The sequence below is a fragment of the Manis javanica genome, chromosome 1 (genome assembly GCF_040802235.1).
Source record: "Manis javanica isolate MJ-LG chromosome 1, MJ_LKY, whole genome shotgun sequence".
Lineage (NCBI taxonomy): Eukaryota > Metazoa > Chordata > Mammalia > Pholidota > Manidae > Manis > Manis javanica.
Genome location: NC_133156.1, coordinates 76,505,250 through 76,523,222, shown reverse-complemented (window position 1 = coordinate 76,523,222; position 17,973 = coordinate 76,505,250). Strand labels below are relative to the sequence as shown.

The 17,973-nt window shown below is 33.2% G+C and overlaps 1 protein-coding gene across 3 annotated transcripts in view; it reads left to right on the top strand.

Moving 5' to 3' along the window:
- The window catches only part of SLF1 (SMC5-SMC6 complex localization factor 1), a 78,332-nt gene extending 60,865 nt beyond the window's left edge, over positions 1–17,467 (top strand). For all 3 annotated transcript variants that reach the window (XM_037012075.2, XM_073233940.1, XM_073233944.1), the window contains 6 exons: positions 7,616–7,761; positions 8,699–8,862; positions 9,633–9,763; positions 11,680–11,772; positions 12,191–12,373; positions 15,051–17,467. In XM_037012075.2, coding sequence (XP_036867970.2) covers positions 7,616–7,761; positions 8,699–8,862; positions 9,633–9,763; positions 11,680–11,772; positions 12,191–12,373; positions 15,051–15,532 — 1,199 coding nt within the window. In that variant the 3' untranslated portion in view covers positions 15,533–17,467. The remainder of the gene's footprint in view (positions 1–7,615; positions 7,762–8,698; positions 8,863–9,632; positions 9,764–11,679; positions 11,773–12,190; positions 12,374–15,050) is intronic.
- The last annotated feature ends 506 nt before the right edge of the window (positions 17,468–17,973 follow it).

The following is a 17,973-nucleotide window of genomic DNA, read 5'->3' as shown; positions in this document are numbered from 1 at the left end:
ACAATGAAGGGCTTTATTTTCTTAGACTGTCTTTGAGAATAAACCCTTTGGATCGTGGAGGCTAAGTCTTCTATACCCTCTCCAGAGACACCTCTTGTGTCCATGGTGAAGATTTACTCTAAGCCTGGAAAGCTACATCTAAGTCTTTCTGCAAAAAGGCTTATTGGTTTGCATCCATACTGAGATTAATAAAAGACTCTAGTGATCGGTGGCCAGACAAAAACTCCTTTAAAATGACTATATTAGGAACAAAAATTAAAGTCCATATCCAATGTAAATTCCCCTTCTGAAAGTCTAGTACCATCTTCTCAGCAAACTCTCTGAACTCTCAAAAACTCCCCCACCTTCCCCCAAAAATCCTTTAAACACCCAGTCACCTGTTTTAGCTTCCCTTTTCATACAAGATTTACAGAGAGCATCCCTGCCTAATCTCCAGGTCGTGAACATACAAGTTGGTTGTTTAAGTGCTGAAAGCCAGGAAGTGAATTTAACAGGAGCATCTGAAACAGGTAATAGGACTAGGTTTGCTGTTTCTTACAGCTCCTCTTACTTTCCAGAGTTCTGTAATCAGGCTATGCCAGCTTTGGGCCTTCCTATGCAATAAACTTTGCAGATATATCCTGGACCCCTACTGCAAAGAATTCATGTCCCATGAACAGCAGCATATCTTTTAAATTTATAAAGCCTTTTTACCCCCACTTTCAAATTTAGAGAAGAGTTTAAAAGATCAGTGGCCATTCACAACCCCCTCACAGGGACCCTGATTACTGCTGAGAGGTGTTTCTTCCCACCCCTAGTTATAGTTAATAGACAAACCAGATGGCTTCCTGAGGGGAAAAAAAATGCCTTTGACAGAGGAATCAGATGGCCAGAATTTCTCCTAGGCCTTCATCCAAAGAGTTAGCTGAAGGCTGATGATGGTCAGGGGCTGATAGAAGCAATGATAGACTTTTTCCCCATAAGGTGAATTGGTCCAAGGTTGAATTGTGCACTCAGAGAAGAGGCTTTTGTTAAAATGCTTTTTATAGACTTTACAAAGGTACATTGCATTAAACCCTGAAGCTCTAGATAGAGAAATCTTTTGATTTCCATTTTAGTTGGAAATCTCCCTGATATGAAGTAGCAAACTGAAGATAATGTGATTGGATGGTTGGATCAGCTCCTTGTTATCATTTAGGCTACAGCCCAGTTCTTTGATGAATTAGAAGCGATTATCCCAGCCTTCAAATCTTTGCAAAACTAGAAATGTAGCTCTAGAAACAGTGCCCATCTCCAAAACTTCCCCTATTCATCTCAAAATGCTTATAGATATTGTAAAAGATTGGGACATCAGGAACAGAATTGTCCTACCTGCACTTAAGAAAAAGGAAAAAAATTACATAATAATTACTCTAGACCTCTGATAATAGGTAAATATTCCATCTTGAATTGGAAACCCCAAAACTCCATCTTGGAGAAAAGTTGGATACTTTCTCTATGCTTTTGTAATACAAATTTTCTACCTTCATCTCCTCTAGGACCTAAGAGCCATTCTTTGAAATGCAAACTTTAGGGAGAAGTTTCTCATATGAAGGAGAAAAAAGGAACCATTTGGAAATTGGGCTAATGAAAAATCTTAAATGTCCTTTCCAGATTTTAAAAAGCTTTAGCCATCTGGGCAGATACACTTATCCCAGCTGACAAAACAAAGTTTGACTCGAACTGCTCTTTTACAAACTAGTGGTTTTGCATTATACCTGTCTGATGGTTAAAAATTTTAAGTGAAATCTGTAAGGTCTCTGCATCTGTCTATCTGTTTATATGTGTCTGTGTTGTAGATGTATTTTTCTACCTCTGGATGGTATTACTGAAATTTTTTTCTAGTAAAGATATATTAATACAGTATTAATAATAGTATAGCATCAATAAATTCTATTAGTGAGATCCTATAGCAGTGTTAGCCATTTTGTACAACCATATACATTTTTTTTTTCTTAGTCTCTTCCAATGTGGGATATTTCCTTAGTCTTTCTTTGCCTTTCTGGACCATGGTGCTTTCAGAATAACTCATCAGTTATTTATTTTTTATATTGAGGTATATACAATAAAATCCACAAACCTTATTGTACAGCTTGAATTTTGATGTGTGTACACTGATATAACCATCACCTAGATCAAGATATCAAACATTCTCACTAATATTTCCTCCTTCACATGTTTCTTTTTGATAAAAATTTTTTCCTAAAATTTGCTAAAAATTAACTGTAAAAGAGCTTTATTTAATTTAAGAACAAAAAAAGTACTGATATGAATTCAGGAGTCATAAAATTCTCAGAAGTATAGCAAACTAACCCAGATGCTTTTCAGGCTCATGTGATCTGAAAAAATACCCAATATCAAAGCTAGTTTAAGTTAATTAAAATAGACATATCTTTAGTGTTTTCCACATCAAATAATGCAGAAATACAACTTTTATTCTACTTGCGTTTATGGGTCAAGTATGTTCATGCTATCTCTTACAAAAAGTTTGTCAGCAAGAATAGCAACTTGTGATGATGGCTGATTTTATCTAAGGTCTCATTAAGTTTTTATGTGTAGTCTAAACATAATTTTTGGGAGTAAGTGATTTAGGTAGATGTAAGTGAGTTAAGAGTTTTTAGGTGAACTTTTTTCTATAATAATCATGTTTTATGGTATGTGTACTTAGTTTCCCAAATCTCTTTGGTAAAACACTGTTAGTGTTTCTAAGTAAAATGATGGAAATTCATTGAATATCAGGGTCATTTCCACCTAAGATAAAATATGGAAACATTAATAACATAGATTAACCAATTGTGGTTTCCTTTTACAGAGGTACTAAAGATATCTGGGTCTATTTGTAAACAGGTTTTATATTGCATTAGAAATTAACCATGTGGAAGAATATACTTATAGAAATTATAACAAATTCATAAATTTGCTAGTAACAGGTAGTTCACAATTGTTTATTTCCTAGTCTTCACTAGAAATTAACATTTCTAAGGATTAATAAGTCTAATGTCTATAATTAATAAGACTACTGAAAATAATAGGGGAAACAACTCTGTATACAAGGAAAGTAAGTTGTGTTTTTTGGCTGAGACAGGTAGAGGTATGGAGATGTGTTTTTGTTAAGGAGGAAAAAAGTTATTTTGTCCTGGTTAAGAATGAGAGGGTGGAAGAAAGGAAGAGTGGGAATTTTACCTTATGTGGTCCAATTGGCTAAAATTAAGTTACTATAAAGGATTTTTTTAATAAGCTTTAATTTTAATTAATGTTCTTATGCTTAAGTAAAACTGAACTTAATTTTCTTTCATTTGCTCAAAGGATAAATTTTTCTTGGACTATGGTTTTTTTCTACCTTTAAGTAATCTTCCTAGAAGACAAAGATTCTTTTTCACCTAAAAATTTTACTGCGTTGTCTTCATCATGTCTTGATTACTGAGGAAAACTGAATCTTCTTTATTAAAAGCACAAAGTTTTTTTAACTACTTAACCTTCTGTTTAGACTACAGTGTTGTTAATTGTCATTTTGGTTAAATTGCTTCACAGTGATGTATGATTCTATTTTCTAAAATCTTCTGATATACTTGGCAGATTTACCAAATCCAAATCCTAAATAAAGTTTTTTTTTTTTACCGCAAACTAAGTTTGGGGTTTTCCAGAGGGCCTCTTCTTTTTGTAAAGGTGTATATTATGAAATTATATAATTTTTATAAACTAGAAATGATAAAAATTTTCCACAAATCTGATATGTCCTGGTATAATGTATAACTTGTAATTCTTGTTATTATCTTAATATATTGTATGCCACAGAAATAGCCAAATTTTCTTGCTAATTGCATTTTAATGAACTCTCAACAGACCCTTAACAATGGCCATTGTGAAGTCTTTAAATTTATAGGGAATCACTATTTTACTCTAATGCCTTTACAAATATGTTTTATCTTCAGAGAGATTCATGGAAAGGACTCTGACAATTACCATAGAATATAGGTTTCCAAAAATATTAAGACCATACCAGTGATCTTGCTAAGAATTTGCAGAATTCTAATGGAGAAATTGATGGCCTCATAAAACTGCTAACAAAAGATCAAGATCAACAAGAATTTATTTCATACTAAATGAATTGATCAGGATGATAATAGTTTTTCCACTCTTTGTTTGAAACATTGCTGGTTCTTTAATGTTTTGTTTTTCCAGATTTAAGGAAACTTTTTACAACGAATTGATAAAGTATACGTTAATAAACAAAGATGAAACATTTGCTTTTTTCCCCCTATCTGATCCCTCCAGAATTTGGAAACTCAGTATTCTTATTTTCATGGCAGTAGAGTTATTTTCATAAGTTCAGTGAGAATCTGTTATCCTTGTAACAGGACACAATTGAAAACATTGTTTGTATTGCAAGGCTTTGCCTGGAATGTCACATTTGAGACTGTGCTTAGAATTAGATATGACTGGACAGCTTTAGACTGTAGGGTTGACTTCATGGACAGTAAAACCCCTTGGAAAAACAGCCTGGTACTTTACTTTCAGGGTTTCTGGCAACCTTACCAGGTGAGTAAAGAAGGTCACTTTCTGACAGGCTCAGAAACTGCGCAATAGTTTGGAAATCTTGAGAAAAGTAGAATTCATCCAGATCTTATGTATTACTAGCAAAGTTTATTCGTGAGACCTTGGCTTGGCTTCTTTGCCTTAAGAGGCTTTTAAAAGTTCAATATGAGACTCTTTATGAAAAGTTCCAGCAAAGAAGATTTAAAAGAGTCTATATGACCATCACTACTATTCTTGTCCTTGTTTATATAAACAATCAGGCCAAGTTTATTGAAACTAGACTTAATTTGTAAGCAAATTAGTTTTACTCTGGTCATCTTTGATAAAATGGGGTTGACTGCAGAGAAAAATTATGTTATACAATTATAACACACCTTCATAGATACCAGATTCTAGAGCTGTCTTTAAGGTTTTGTTTTCTACCTATAAACTGGGCTATATCCTGCTTATTCTAGTTTCCTCCAATATTAGACCCCCACTCTGCAAACTAACATTTCTAATTTTTTCCCACATTTCTGACTTGGAATCACTGAGAATTTGAACTGGCCTTTCCCGAAAGCAATGCAAACTAAAGCTGGACAACTTGGTATAAACTTTAGAGAAATCACAACAGCTCATGCATGGCAAACGTATTTATTGATATGTGGCCACTCAGAAAGCACACCAGAGACGTTCAAGCTTCAAATTAGGAAGCTGCTGCCTGCCCTCACCTGAAGAAACTTTAAGCCAGACATCTAGAAATATCAGTTGTCTTCTTCTAGACCTCAGAAACTTGGATTATATTTTGCCCTACCATTAACCTTCATTTTTCTTTTGTTTCAATAGAATTACCTCTCATTAAATACCTGATTACTTGTACTATTTAGGCCTAACTTTGAGAGCCCACTGCATCACCACCTCCTGAAATATGAGACACAACCCTTTTAGTTGAATTGACCTGTTCTCAGGACTAACAGACTGTTTCAGTAAGATGGAAAAATCTACCAACTCATTTACTGAAATGTAAAAGTGTTACCAGGTAGAATGCATTGTATTTCCCTGATTTGTGTCTTCTCAAAGGAAAGAATTCAATCTAGAGACCAGGTAGCAAGAAAAAACAGCATGGAATTTGTTGGGTTAAAGGGAAAAAGTACACTCTTGAAACAGAAAACCAGAAGCAGCCCTGCCATTAGTGTTAGGTTGGCTTTTATTTTTTCTTAAGATGGCAGGAAGTCCCAGCCTGAATCTTAGGTCATTTGATTAATAAGTTGGTTGGCAGCTCTAGGTTATATAACCTTTTTTCTCGGCGTGCAGGCACCTTACCCATAAGTACCTAAGCAAAGCTCACAGCGGGGCCAAACCACAATTGTAATAAGATTTAGATTATTATAATGAGGTAGGCTACTTTCAGACAATCATCGTACCTTGCACATGCCCTGTAATCAGGGAAGCCCCTGTGGTCCTGGGCCTCTTGACAGTCTAGGTGTTCTTGACTCTCTCTGCCTCCTGATAAACTAGGCATCCTTGATTGTGAAACTGGGAACTAAAGAGGGTTTAGGAGTTGGTCAAAGTAGAATCTTCCTTGGTGATGGGCTGGCCCATTTCTCCTGTTTATGTCTGCTTACTCTAACAAAAGTTCCTGGGGAAGATTCAAAGGCAGGATTAAGTAGACCAGAATATGTCACCTAAAAATGTGCCACTTGGCATGCAGATTATTTTGAGTTGAAAACAATCAAGGAAAAGACTCAGGAAAAAGCATTTTTACTTACCCCTTAACTACCTTAAGAGAATTTAGATGGAGAACCTGCTCCAGGAAGAAAGCTATATCAGAGATAGCTACAGAGATTATGGGTTTAATGTGGTAAGCTAGGTAGAACTCTGCAGAGCCTATATGTTCACATTCCTCTGTGTCCCATTGTTTCTGCCCAACAAGACATTTATTTACCAAATACTTTTATCTTCCTATAAATCATCTTCCTTCCCTTTGAAGCCTGAGACTCCCTCCTACCTATCCACTTTTCCTTAGCTCAGGATGGCATGTATCCTCAATTGCTTGACTGTCTTGGAAGCTTTCATGTCTATGTACAGCTCCCCATAATTACAGAATTAAATTTGCTTTCCTCCTGCTAGTCTGTTTTATGGCAATTTAACTAATAGACCAGCCAAAAGAACCTAGAAGGGTAGAGGGAAAGTTTTTCCTCCCCTCCAGTAGTTAATCTGCCTTATTGTATATCACAACTTTTTATCCTGTTTATTTTTGCTTAATTTTAGTTTAGTTAAATGGTCTTATTTTACTAATTTTAATTGGTCTTATTTCTTCTTTATCATTTCACTTAATCATTCTTATTTTTCATTCTGTTACACAAGAGAGCATTCATGGAAAATTCATAACATTGAATAGATTACATGGGAAATAGTCACCAAAGTCCTTTATCACTTTCTATACATGTGTATATTTATGCATTTCCATGTTAGTGGAGAAACTGAGGTTTTTGGAAAGTAGAGATTTTAGGCTCTTGGTACTTTTTGTTGTTTGTTTTGTCATTTAGCCCCTTCCTCCACTTGGTGTAGGAGAACGGATACAAACATTTAAGCAAATTCTTATACATTCTCTTGTCTTATATCTCTCTCTTCTTACCTTTCCTCCTCTACAGTGATAGGATTCATGGGTGTTGTTAGAAGAAGGCACCTAATTTTCTCACTGAAAATTAAGTACATGTGTGCCCATTTAAAATCTAAGTACTGGTTTTCCAAAGGGACAACTCTGTTGTGGGACAAGATCTTTAACATTAACTGGAAAAAATAAAATCCCATTGCCTATCCATATGTTATTTGTCTATTCGTGTGTGCATATGTATAATTTCAGGACTTCTATTTAAAATAATAAAAATGATTATTTCAAATGTAAAAATTTTGAAGGCAAAGAATAAGAATGTTCATCTATTTTGTGGCTTAAAATTATGAGGGTGAATCTTAACTAGTATGAGAATCATTTGAATAAAATTCACAGAGAAAATAGTCTGTAGAAAGAAATTTTATAGGGTGTAGCAACAACTATATTTACTTCTCTTGTTTTCTACAGACTTCTCTTCACAGGAATTAGAGATTTTCATTTGTTCCTTTTCCTCCTCCTGGCTTCAAATGTTTGTTGCAGAGGCAGTCTTTAAAAAGTTGTGTTTACAGAGTTCCATCAGTATTTCTTCTGAGCCACTCTCTCTTCAGAAAATGGTGAGCACCACTCTACTCTTGTTTTTTTTAATTTGCAAGAAGTTTATAAATTCAATTTTTAAGTATTTTTCATTATTTCTTATAATTGGGCCAAACATATTAATTATAAATCTTTATATAAAAGGATTTTTCCTACCTCAAAAATGGAATAGTGAATAGAAATTTTTATTATTTGAGAGTAATTAAGAATTGACAACAAAAATAATACAGGAATCTTTGTTTCCTAATCACTTGCCACAGTACATAAGATTATTACTATGGAAAGACATAGATCAAGAAAAAGTTCTACATGGTATTTAATGGTATTTAAAAAGCAAAATTTGCAAATGATGCCAAGGGTTAGTCTGTGTTTTCCTATGTATACACACAAATAAAAGCTGCATTTAACCCGAAGCTGTCCAGTTTCATCTTGGCTATCTTCAGCTATTATTTTCAATTATTTCAAACAGTTTCCTCAACAGATAAGAAATACACCTGTTAATGGGTCAGACTGAACAAATACTATTTCGGTAGCAATTCTTGTCTTTAGCAGCTTTTGCACTCCTTATTCCAAATTGGTTTTCTGTTGAAGGAAGGAATTACTAAATTGGAAGTGGCAAAATACCAGTCATATACACATAAGTATTAAATATATGCAAATGAATTATAACAAGCTGGGCATAAGACTAATCAAAGAACTCACTAAATGAGCACTAAAATTGAATTTGAAAAAAGTAATTATTTTCAAGAAGGTATTTTTCTTGCTGTGTATGTCATAGTGACTTAATGACATGGAACTAACAGCTTTCTTAATAGTCTGACATGTTCAAATGAGATAGGGTGGCAATCATAGTGATGGGACCAAGAGAATATAACCAAATTTAATGATGAAATGAATCTAGTAGTTTCTTTTTAGTCTTTGTAGTTGAGAAAGCAATATAATATTATCTTGCAACAGGTATATTCCTATTTGCCAGCTTTGGGAAAAACTGGTGTATATCAGATTGGAAAGATGCAGACTCCAAAGAAAATAGGACAGAGGCCTTGCCTTGAGTCTCAGAGGGCCTTACTAATGCTGAATGGTGCTAAACAGAAACAAGTTGAAGGGCTGTCAGAGTTACTGTAAGTGATGCTTAAGTACCACTACACTTTGTTTTAGAGGACACTTCTCTTTCTGACACATTTCTTGAACTTTACTGTTATCTGTAGGGATGTCTGAATTATTCTGATTAGCAGAAAAGTCAGTTTTACACCTATAAATACACACGATCCATATTTTTGCTTTCTTTAATTCAAGTGCTACATGCTTGCTTTCTATTAAGATTAAGTGCTTTTCAAAAGAGATAAAACTGTTCATTAGTTGTTCACACAATTTTTGCCTGTAATTTAAATTACAACTTGTCTCTAATAAAGATGTGATTTTAGAATGCATGGTCACGTGACAAACTGAATTGTTATAATAGCTTTGCCCAAATGAGAAACCTCCTCTGAAAGGATGCTATATAAAACTCAGAAATCCTGAACTGTTTTTAGGAAGAAGAGAATAGGATCAGAATATGAAAATATGAATGGGGATCAGAGGCCTCCATCTCAATCTTAATGTTTTGCTTTGTTCTCTCTGCCAACTATAGTTTGCCTGGTCTCTTCCTGTACCTGACATTCTGCATTCATAAACTTTTCAGTGGGTGGTTGGAGTATAAGGTTAATAAAATGAGAATTAATGCTTTAAAATTTGCTTCTGTACAGTTGAAATAAATATAAAAAGCAGTAAAATTTGAAAGAATAAGGGAGTTTATATTAACAGAAGGCTAGCTTTTAAAAAATACCATCTAATGTATGCTGCCATTTCTTGGTGAAAAACAAGCTTTCATTATGTCTTACTTTCTTTTCAGAAATCTGAACCTTGCTAAATGTTCATCATTAAAAAGATTGAAAAAGAAGTCGGAAGGAGAATTGCCATGTTCCAAGGAGAATTATCCCTCTTTGGTTACAAAGATGAATTTTCACAAGACTAATCTAAAAGGTATTCCAAGTATCAATTAATTTTTACTGGGATCTTTTCGTGGTTGTCAGTCAGTAATTGCAAGTTTTACACACTGGCCCTGATGAATACTTGAACTTAAATATTAGGCTAGGTCCAGAAATACCTTCCTACATAGCCCTTTTATTTTGAACTGTTATTTATGCAAAGCAAGTGATTGTTTAACACCCAGTGTAATAGAGTATTCCTCCTCTTCTTTTCTCCTATTCTTCCTCTCTCAATATTTGACAGTGTGTGTGTGTTATTCCAGACTTGCCCGCCTTACTTTTCTGTTCCACCTCAACCTGTGCTGCTTAGGATCAAAGTCTTTTGATTTGAAAGTATAATTCAGTCTTCATCTCTTTCAGTCCTAGACATTTTGTGAACAAAGAGTGAGGAGTAGGCTATGTTACATAGCTGTGTTAAGCATATGGACTCTTTTCTTCCAGGCATTGAGCCCAGACTATGAAATGAGTTTGGCTTTTGGTTTTAACCATACTGGAACCTAAGTACCTAAAGGATGCAGTTAGCAAGAATAGTGTTGTAGTAATTTACTCCAGTACCTCTTTTATTTAAGTACCTCTTAACCCACAAATATGTTACCTTCCAAGAGTCTATAACTGGCCTAAGTAAATTGCTGAGTCTCTTGTTTATGAGCTATAACATGTTTTTAATACAAATATTATCACTGACACCAGTGGAAACAGTAATGTTGAAGCTCTCACAATGTTTGAATAGGATAAAAGTTCATAATTACATACCAAAAATTCAGAACAACTGCCTATTTGGTTTAAAATGTGAAAAGTGTATTAAACGAGAAGTCAGATATTGATTTCACAAAACAGTGTCCTTTTTCTTTGTTTATAGTTTCAGAAAGTAAAATGAATATGAAATGACTAGGCTGAATGGCAGAAGAAACTGGGAGGGAGGAAGAGAATTGAGAAAGAGTAGAGAAAAACTTCAAAAGCTTTTCAGTGCATGTAAAATAAATGTTTCGTTAGAAGTTACACAGAGAACTTGTAAAACTGAACAGTAAAAATGTGCTACTTAATATTTTATAGCAAGAAAGAGTTTGATTCAATATTTCATTTGTTTTCTAAGCAATTGCTTATTGTTAAGTTTTTTAAAAATCCCCTTACATCAGATTGTCACTTAGATCTTATTAGTCTTGGTTACAACAGAGATGGATATAGACAATCTTAGCCAGCACACTAATTGCATCCCTCCTACAAAACATTTTGCCATTCTGTTTGTCACTCTTGTTCAGCTTTAAATGGTACTAGAGAGTGAGTGTGTTGTGTGTGTGTGTGTGTGTGTGTGTGTGTGTTTATATTAAGATTCTCCCATTTCTTCTTCTCTGTGCTGCTGTAGCCAAGCCAGACAGCCTATTGAGAAGCAGCAAACCATCTGTTAATGGATTTGAAGTTCTGAATTATACTTGAGTGTGTAGAGGCACTCGTGCTTAGCCAGAAACATTCATTTGAATTAAGCTATAAATGCTGTATAAAAAAGCGCCATACATTTAATGTAGGTTCATGAATAAATTTAAGAGAGGGCAATTGCACTCTAAACTTTTATTGCTGCAAAACCCAGTATTTTTGGTGTTCTCTGATCATTTAGGGGTTTTATAGTGGGACTGAAGCTTTAAACCTTGAACTAGGAGGAGACAATGCCTGTGTTAAACCTTTTGCAGTAGAATTTCATTGCTGAATTGCTGATAGAACAGAAGCTCTATGGATTGGTGGGGTTCCCTCCCCCACTCTCTTTTTTAATGCTAGAGATGTTTAAGCCAGTCAAAAGGGAAACTCAATAAATAATTTTCTGGCATAGGGCCAGATCTCCTAGTTCATGCCCTTTGATTATTTTCTTTAGTTCATATCTTGTCTTCTCTGGAATAATCTATTAATTTTTTATGGCAGGAGAAACAGCCCTCCATAGAGCTTGCATAAATAACCAAGTGGAGAAATTGATTCTTCTTCTCTCTTTGCCAGGAATAGACATCAATGTTAAAGGTAAGTTCTAAATCTTTGTGGTCTAATCCAATGTTGTAATATTTGTAGTATTAAATAGTTTTATGTCACCATTAAGAAAAATCATTTAAGTATATTTATCTAACATATCTTTAAAATATTGCCAGTAGCAAAACCAAGAAATTCATCATACACTGATTTATAACTAGTAGGGTAGACACATATGTGTCCATATTATGATCTGATCCCAATATCACTATTTTAAGTTCTTTTAATTTATTTTATTTTTCTTCTTAAAATTAGAAATGTGATTACGCTTATAGGCATGTTTATCAAAAAGCATTCTATTTGTGTATGTGGCACCTAAAAGTCACACTGACAAGGAAAGTAGAATATGACTATTTCACTACCAAAAGTCCTACTTTTGCGATTTTAAAACTTGCCTTGATTTCTGATTTAGACAATGCTGGCTGGACGCCTTTGCATGAAGCCTGTAACTATGGCAACACAGTGTGTGTCCAGGAAATTTTGCAACGTTGTCCAGAGGTAGATCTGCTCACTCAAGTGGATGGGGTGACTCCTTTGCATGATGCACTGTCAAATGGACATGTAGAAATTGGCAAGCTGCTAGTCCAGCATGGGGGTGAGTACATTTATGCTAAATGGGTTTTGATAAATTATCCAATTTTTTTATGAATCCCTGAGGTAGATAGCATTTTGTTTTTAAGATTTATAAGGAAAGATACCTTAATTTCATATTAATGAAAAAATAAGGATAAAAGTCTCCTAGAATGTAAGTACCTTTTATTTAGTAGGAATAAAAAAACCTTTTCCTAATATATATTTATTGATTTATTATTAAGTATATTTAGGTTTGTGTATGAGAGTGTATTTTGAATTGAGTGTGCTAGTAAATATTAATCTGTTTACTGAAAATGTATAATGTCTTTGTGAACAGCCATTTGTGAAAGCTTATTAATAAATGGATGTAAATGCTCAATTGTGAATACTTGGATTTTTTATTCTTGCTTCATTTCCTGTGTGTAACTGCTAACTCAATCAGTCTTTTTTTAATGAGTCATTTCTTTACAGATGTAAAAAAAGATATCCTAGAATATCTTTTCTTCATTCACATTTTGCAGTCAATTAAGTTAAAATAGGAGGATTTTCAAATGGTGATAACTTGAGCTTAATATTTATCTACTGCTTTTTCTACTGATATATCTCTGCTTTCAGAAAGCACTCCTACCCTTCAGTGATATTCTCCTTATATCTGAACTGTATAATATAAATTTTATATCAAAATGTTCAAAACTGATTTTTTCAAAAAAAACCTGATGACTAGTTTATAATGCAGAAATAAAGATTTATATAAATTTCCTGTTACTTTTATTTGTACTAAATTTAACTTCAAATTTAAAATATTTTTCCAATAATTAAAGCTATTTGATTCTCATGAAAATAAAAAGCATATTTTCTATAAATGTATTTTTACTCTCTGTCTAAGAAAGGTTGGATAGCATGGTAGCTTAAGGCATTTGGTTATTTATAGTCATCTCCTGCCCCCTAAAGGCGTTAGTGTGTCTGTTTTACTGACACTGTTTCATAATCAATACATTTTTCACTTCTACTTTTGTTAGTATTATATATTTACTGAACCATAATGTTCTGTCTCCTGTTTTATTTTTCTATTCAACTACGTGTATGACATTCCATGCCAGTATTTGGCCTATTCTTCAAATACTCTAATTGATGTAAGAGCCATTACTGTAGTAAGTCCAACTCTTCAGGAAAGTATGGCATAATATTAAACTGTGTGAATTTTTCTAGGGCCTTGGTCAGGAATAACAAGTGGATTAGTTCCTTGTCCTAAGATAGGAAATCTAGTTGTACTTGCATGTGTCAAGGTCCTTTGGCAATCATACAGACTTATCTTTGCCTTAGTAATATGATGAGTTTGGACTTGTCAAATAGTTTGACATAATCATTGAAGTAACTACATTATCTCTTCATTGTGAGTCACTTAGCAGAAAGCAATAATTTAAAGAACTTATATCTTTAAAACCTTTGTTTACTTTTGGTGTGTTATGTCCATAATTTTGTTGTGTGTGTTTTTTTTTAAGAGGAGTCACATGGAACATTTTTCTTGAAATACCAACATAGTGAAAAGAAACTTAATTCTGATTTAGAATTATCTTTTTTTCTGTGAATTATATGTTAATGATATTATCAATGATCTGTTATATTCAATACAGTTTATATCTAGGCTAATACTTATGTGTGTGATCAGATTCATCATGAGAATTTTATCAGCTGTAATCTATATTATCTATGATATGTTCTCTCTGACAATATGATCTATGTTCTGTTGTAGGCTGGTCTGATTATGTCGGCTAGTACTAAAACCTTTATATCCCTTATAACATTTTTATGGCAAAGTGCATAAATAATTATAGGACTTGACTGACAGAGGTTCAAAGTACTCCTGTACTTTGCTTTGCAGCCCAATACAGAGTCCTTGTTTTGCCCCTCCCACATCATCCTTTACTACCTAGGAAATAAACTCTATCTTAAGTACGCTCTAAGTAGATAGATGGTTAGCTAGGACAGATAATGAAATCTGAATCTGACCTAGAACAGTTAACACTTAATTTTTAGCAAATTAAATCAATCAGTTACCTGTATGAAAAATTGAACATAAATAAGGGTAAGCGAAATATGTTCTGTGCCTATGCAAGGATTTGCAGTCTACACTCCAACAGTCGCCCATCAGCAATGGAAGGAGGCGATACTTTTTCCTCTTGGCAATATAATTATGAGATACTCTTAAGACTCTAATACACAATTTAAGGTGAATATATTTTTTTAAATTTCTTTAGGGAACACTGAAATTCTTATTTCAAGAAGATAATGTATAAAGTTTTATGAAAGTATGAGTATGTAGTGGGGACTTGATAATGGGGGGAATCTAGTAACCACAATGTTGCTCATGTGATTGTATATTAATGATACCAAAAAAACATATATATGAAAAAAAAAGTTTTATGAAAGTTTGTTTCATTTATGTTATTTACTGAATGAAGGCATGCACTTTTTAGGCAAACCTCATTAGGCAATTGATTAGAACTTTGTTGGTTTTTTTAAAGCACCTTTATTAGGCAGTCAGTTATGTATAGCCAGTTAACTATGTCAATATTAATTAGTACAAAAGATGACTGTGGACAAAGCCCTGGGTGCTTTAGAAAAAGAGGTAAAACAGCTGTTAAGCTGGCAAAATAAAAATGTTTTGCTTTTAACGATTTGGATTTTCTTCTTCACAGGCCCAGTGCTTTTAGAGCAGAAGAACTCTAAGGGAGAATTGCCCTTGGATTATGTGGCATCATCTCAAATCAGGGAAGAATTATTTGCTATTAAAAAAATAGAAGATAAAGTGGAGAACTTTCATGCACAAGCAGAGAAACATTTTTGCCACCAGCAACTTGAATTTGGCTCATTTTTAATTAGTAGAATGCTGCTAAATTTTTGTTCAATTTTTGATTTATCTTCAGAGTTCCTCTTAGCTTTCAATGGGTTAACTCACCTAAATGAGCTACTGATAGCCTGTAAGAATTATAAGGAAACCACCAATGCTCATACTGACTGGTTACTGGATCTTTATGCTAGAAATATAAAGACATTGCAGAAGCTCCCAAATATTCTTACGGAACTATCTGAGAATTTAAAAGTGTGTCCTGGAGTACACACCGAGGCCTTATTGGTGTCGTTGGAAATGATGTGTCGTTCAGTCACAGAGTTTTCATGATAATGCCAAAAATATAAGACGGCTTTTTAACCTTGCTCAGCTTGAGTTGTCATTTATTATGGACTTCATAGCTTATTAACAAATAGTAATTTGATTTATTTTTTGACAGAATTTGCAGCCTTGCTAAATTTTAAAAGCACTTAAAGAACTTCTGCAGAATGATATAGACATGCATTTTTCCAGTGTGTAGAATTTGACTCAAAGTAAAAAACAGTTTTGTTTGGTGTACACTGCTTTCATTAATCCTTATTATTACTTTTTTCTTCTGAAAGTGACTGAAAGTGGTATTATTTATCTATTTATATTGTACATGTAAATTGTTCTTAATTTAAATATTTTTTCAAATCAAATGTAATGTCCTCTATTCTAGGTATGCTAGGTCTTAGAATGATGGCAAGGGTATTCATGCACACAAACACACAAACACTCCCTATTTCTTCTCTGTAGGCTCTTAGACTCACATACTCATTTTAATTCCATGTGTTCCTAAAATAAACATTTCTAAAATTTACATTAATAATATTCTCTGGGTTTTTTAATGTAATGGATGTCCAAAGTTTGGCAATTTGATTCCTTAATCTGTTTTATTTTAGCAGGTCATGTACAAAGTATATTTCTACTCCATTTAATCCCTATTCTGTAAGTGAAAACATTCTGCATAGTAAGTTTTATTAAATATTAAGATTCTAAATGGCAACTAAGTAATAGATATGAGATTATGTAAAATTTTAATGTACAATGTGAATATACATAGTAGTAATATTTCAATTTGCAGCTTTTTCCTAATAGCAATTTATAGTAAAACCGAAAGAAAGGGTGTGGATAATAACCACTTTTGAAATTGGAGTTGCTTCACTAGTGGGAATAGAAAAGAAATACTAAAACTTCCATTTAGCTTTTATGTAACTAAAGTGATGATCTAACGGCAATTAATATGCTAAAGGAGCACACTTCAGTTTTATCTTGGAAATAGATCTTTTAACAAGATACAAATGCTGAGTTTTATTATTCGGTTTATAATCTAAACTGGAAACTGCTACATTAGTATATCAGCTTAGAATGAGCTTTATTTTTAAATCAGTAGTTTTTTGCACATAGTGCAGGAAATACTAGTTTCTAGATAGTCTTCAAATGTGACATCATACATCCCCGTTAATACTTGATCTGCCAATGTATCAGAGAAAACATGAAGTAGTAGAGAGTATTTAATGAAAATTAAAATATTCAGAGAGAGTAAAGTGCTTCCCAGATAATGAGTAAGAACATTTTTATTCCAAAGAGTAGCCACTTATTTCACTTGTGAAGTTATCTGGAATAATGTTTACTTGGCAAACTAATGTAAATTTAAAGACATAGACTTTGACATAGACAGTTTCAACTCCTTGTCTATATCCTTTTAACTAAATTACAAGGAAAGTTCTGTTCTGAACTTTGGTTTTCTTACCTGCCAAATAGAAATAATACCAGGTACCATCTTTGTTGTGATAGAATTCAATTAGCCTATTGCCTTGTACGGTACTTTGTAAATGTTACTTTCTTTCCAATTCTTACCTCTTCTTTTTAGTTATAGTGAATCATTTAGGTAAAAAGCAAGATAGTAAGTGCTTAACTTGGTAATAATTGTAAGTTAATGAAATAATCAACTTGGTGAGCTAGAGTTTTGTACTGCTAGGGAGAAGTAGCTTTCAAAATTTATTTAGTTGCATTTAATATTAAAATTTCATAATTGTTTTATCCAGCAACCTCTGCAAGTCATGATAACATAAAGTCTTAAAAAGTCAAATACCATGAGATCTCTGCCTTTAAGAAGGTGTTTCATTTTACTATTGCTCTTCTTCAAAAGTATAGCTTGGCAAACACAGGTTACTTTATTCTGTGTCCTACTTAATAATACCAATAAATATATGAATTTAAATCTTCAGTGAGAAACTTTAATTCTTGTATTTCATTATTCATTATTTATTATTTCTTATACTTTTATTTTAGAAAACATAATTGCCTTAAATCTGTTTTAGAGGTAGGGGAATTAGAAGTTTTAATAAATAAAATTCATAGTCTTTTCTGAGTCCTAGCTTTTGGTTGTAGATGTCTCAGAGTTCCAGCAGCTGAAGACAAGGCTGAGTAATGCTATTCATGGTACTGTCACCAGATTTCATATCATAGTTGAATGGAATTGTTTAAAAAACAAACACTAAATGCCCTTATTACTATGTAAATAAAGCCTGGAAGAAAATTTCTAAGCTGTTAAGATTTCGCTTTCTAAATGCATAATCCCCACAAATATTTGGAATAAAAAAGATTTTAGTATCCTTACTGGCAGCTCCCTAGGATGGGTCTGTGTGAAGTTAAGAGTTTTCTAGCTTGTTCTTAATTTCCCTATGCAGAATGAAGTGGTTCAGGTGTACATGTTTTCTGTCATTTCACTAAATCTATGATGACCA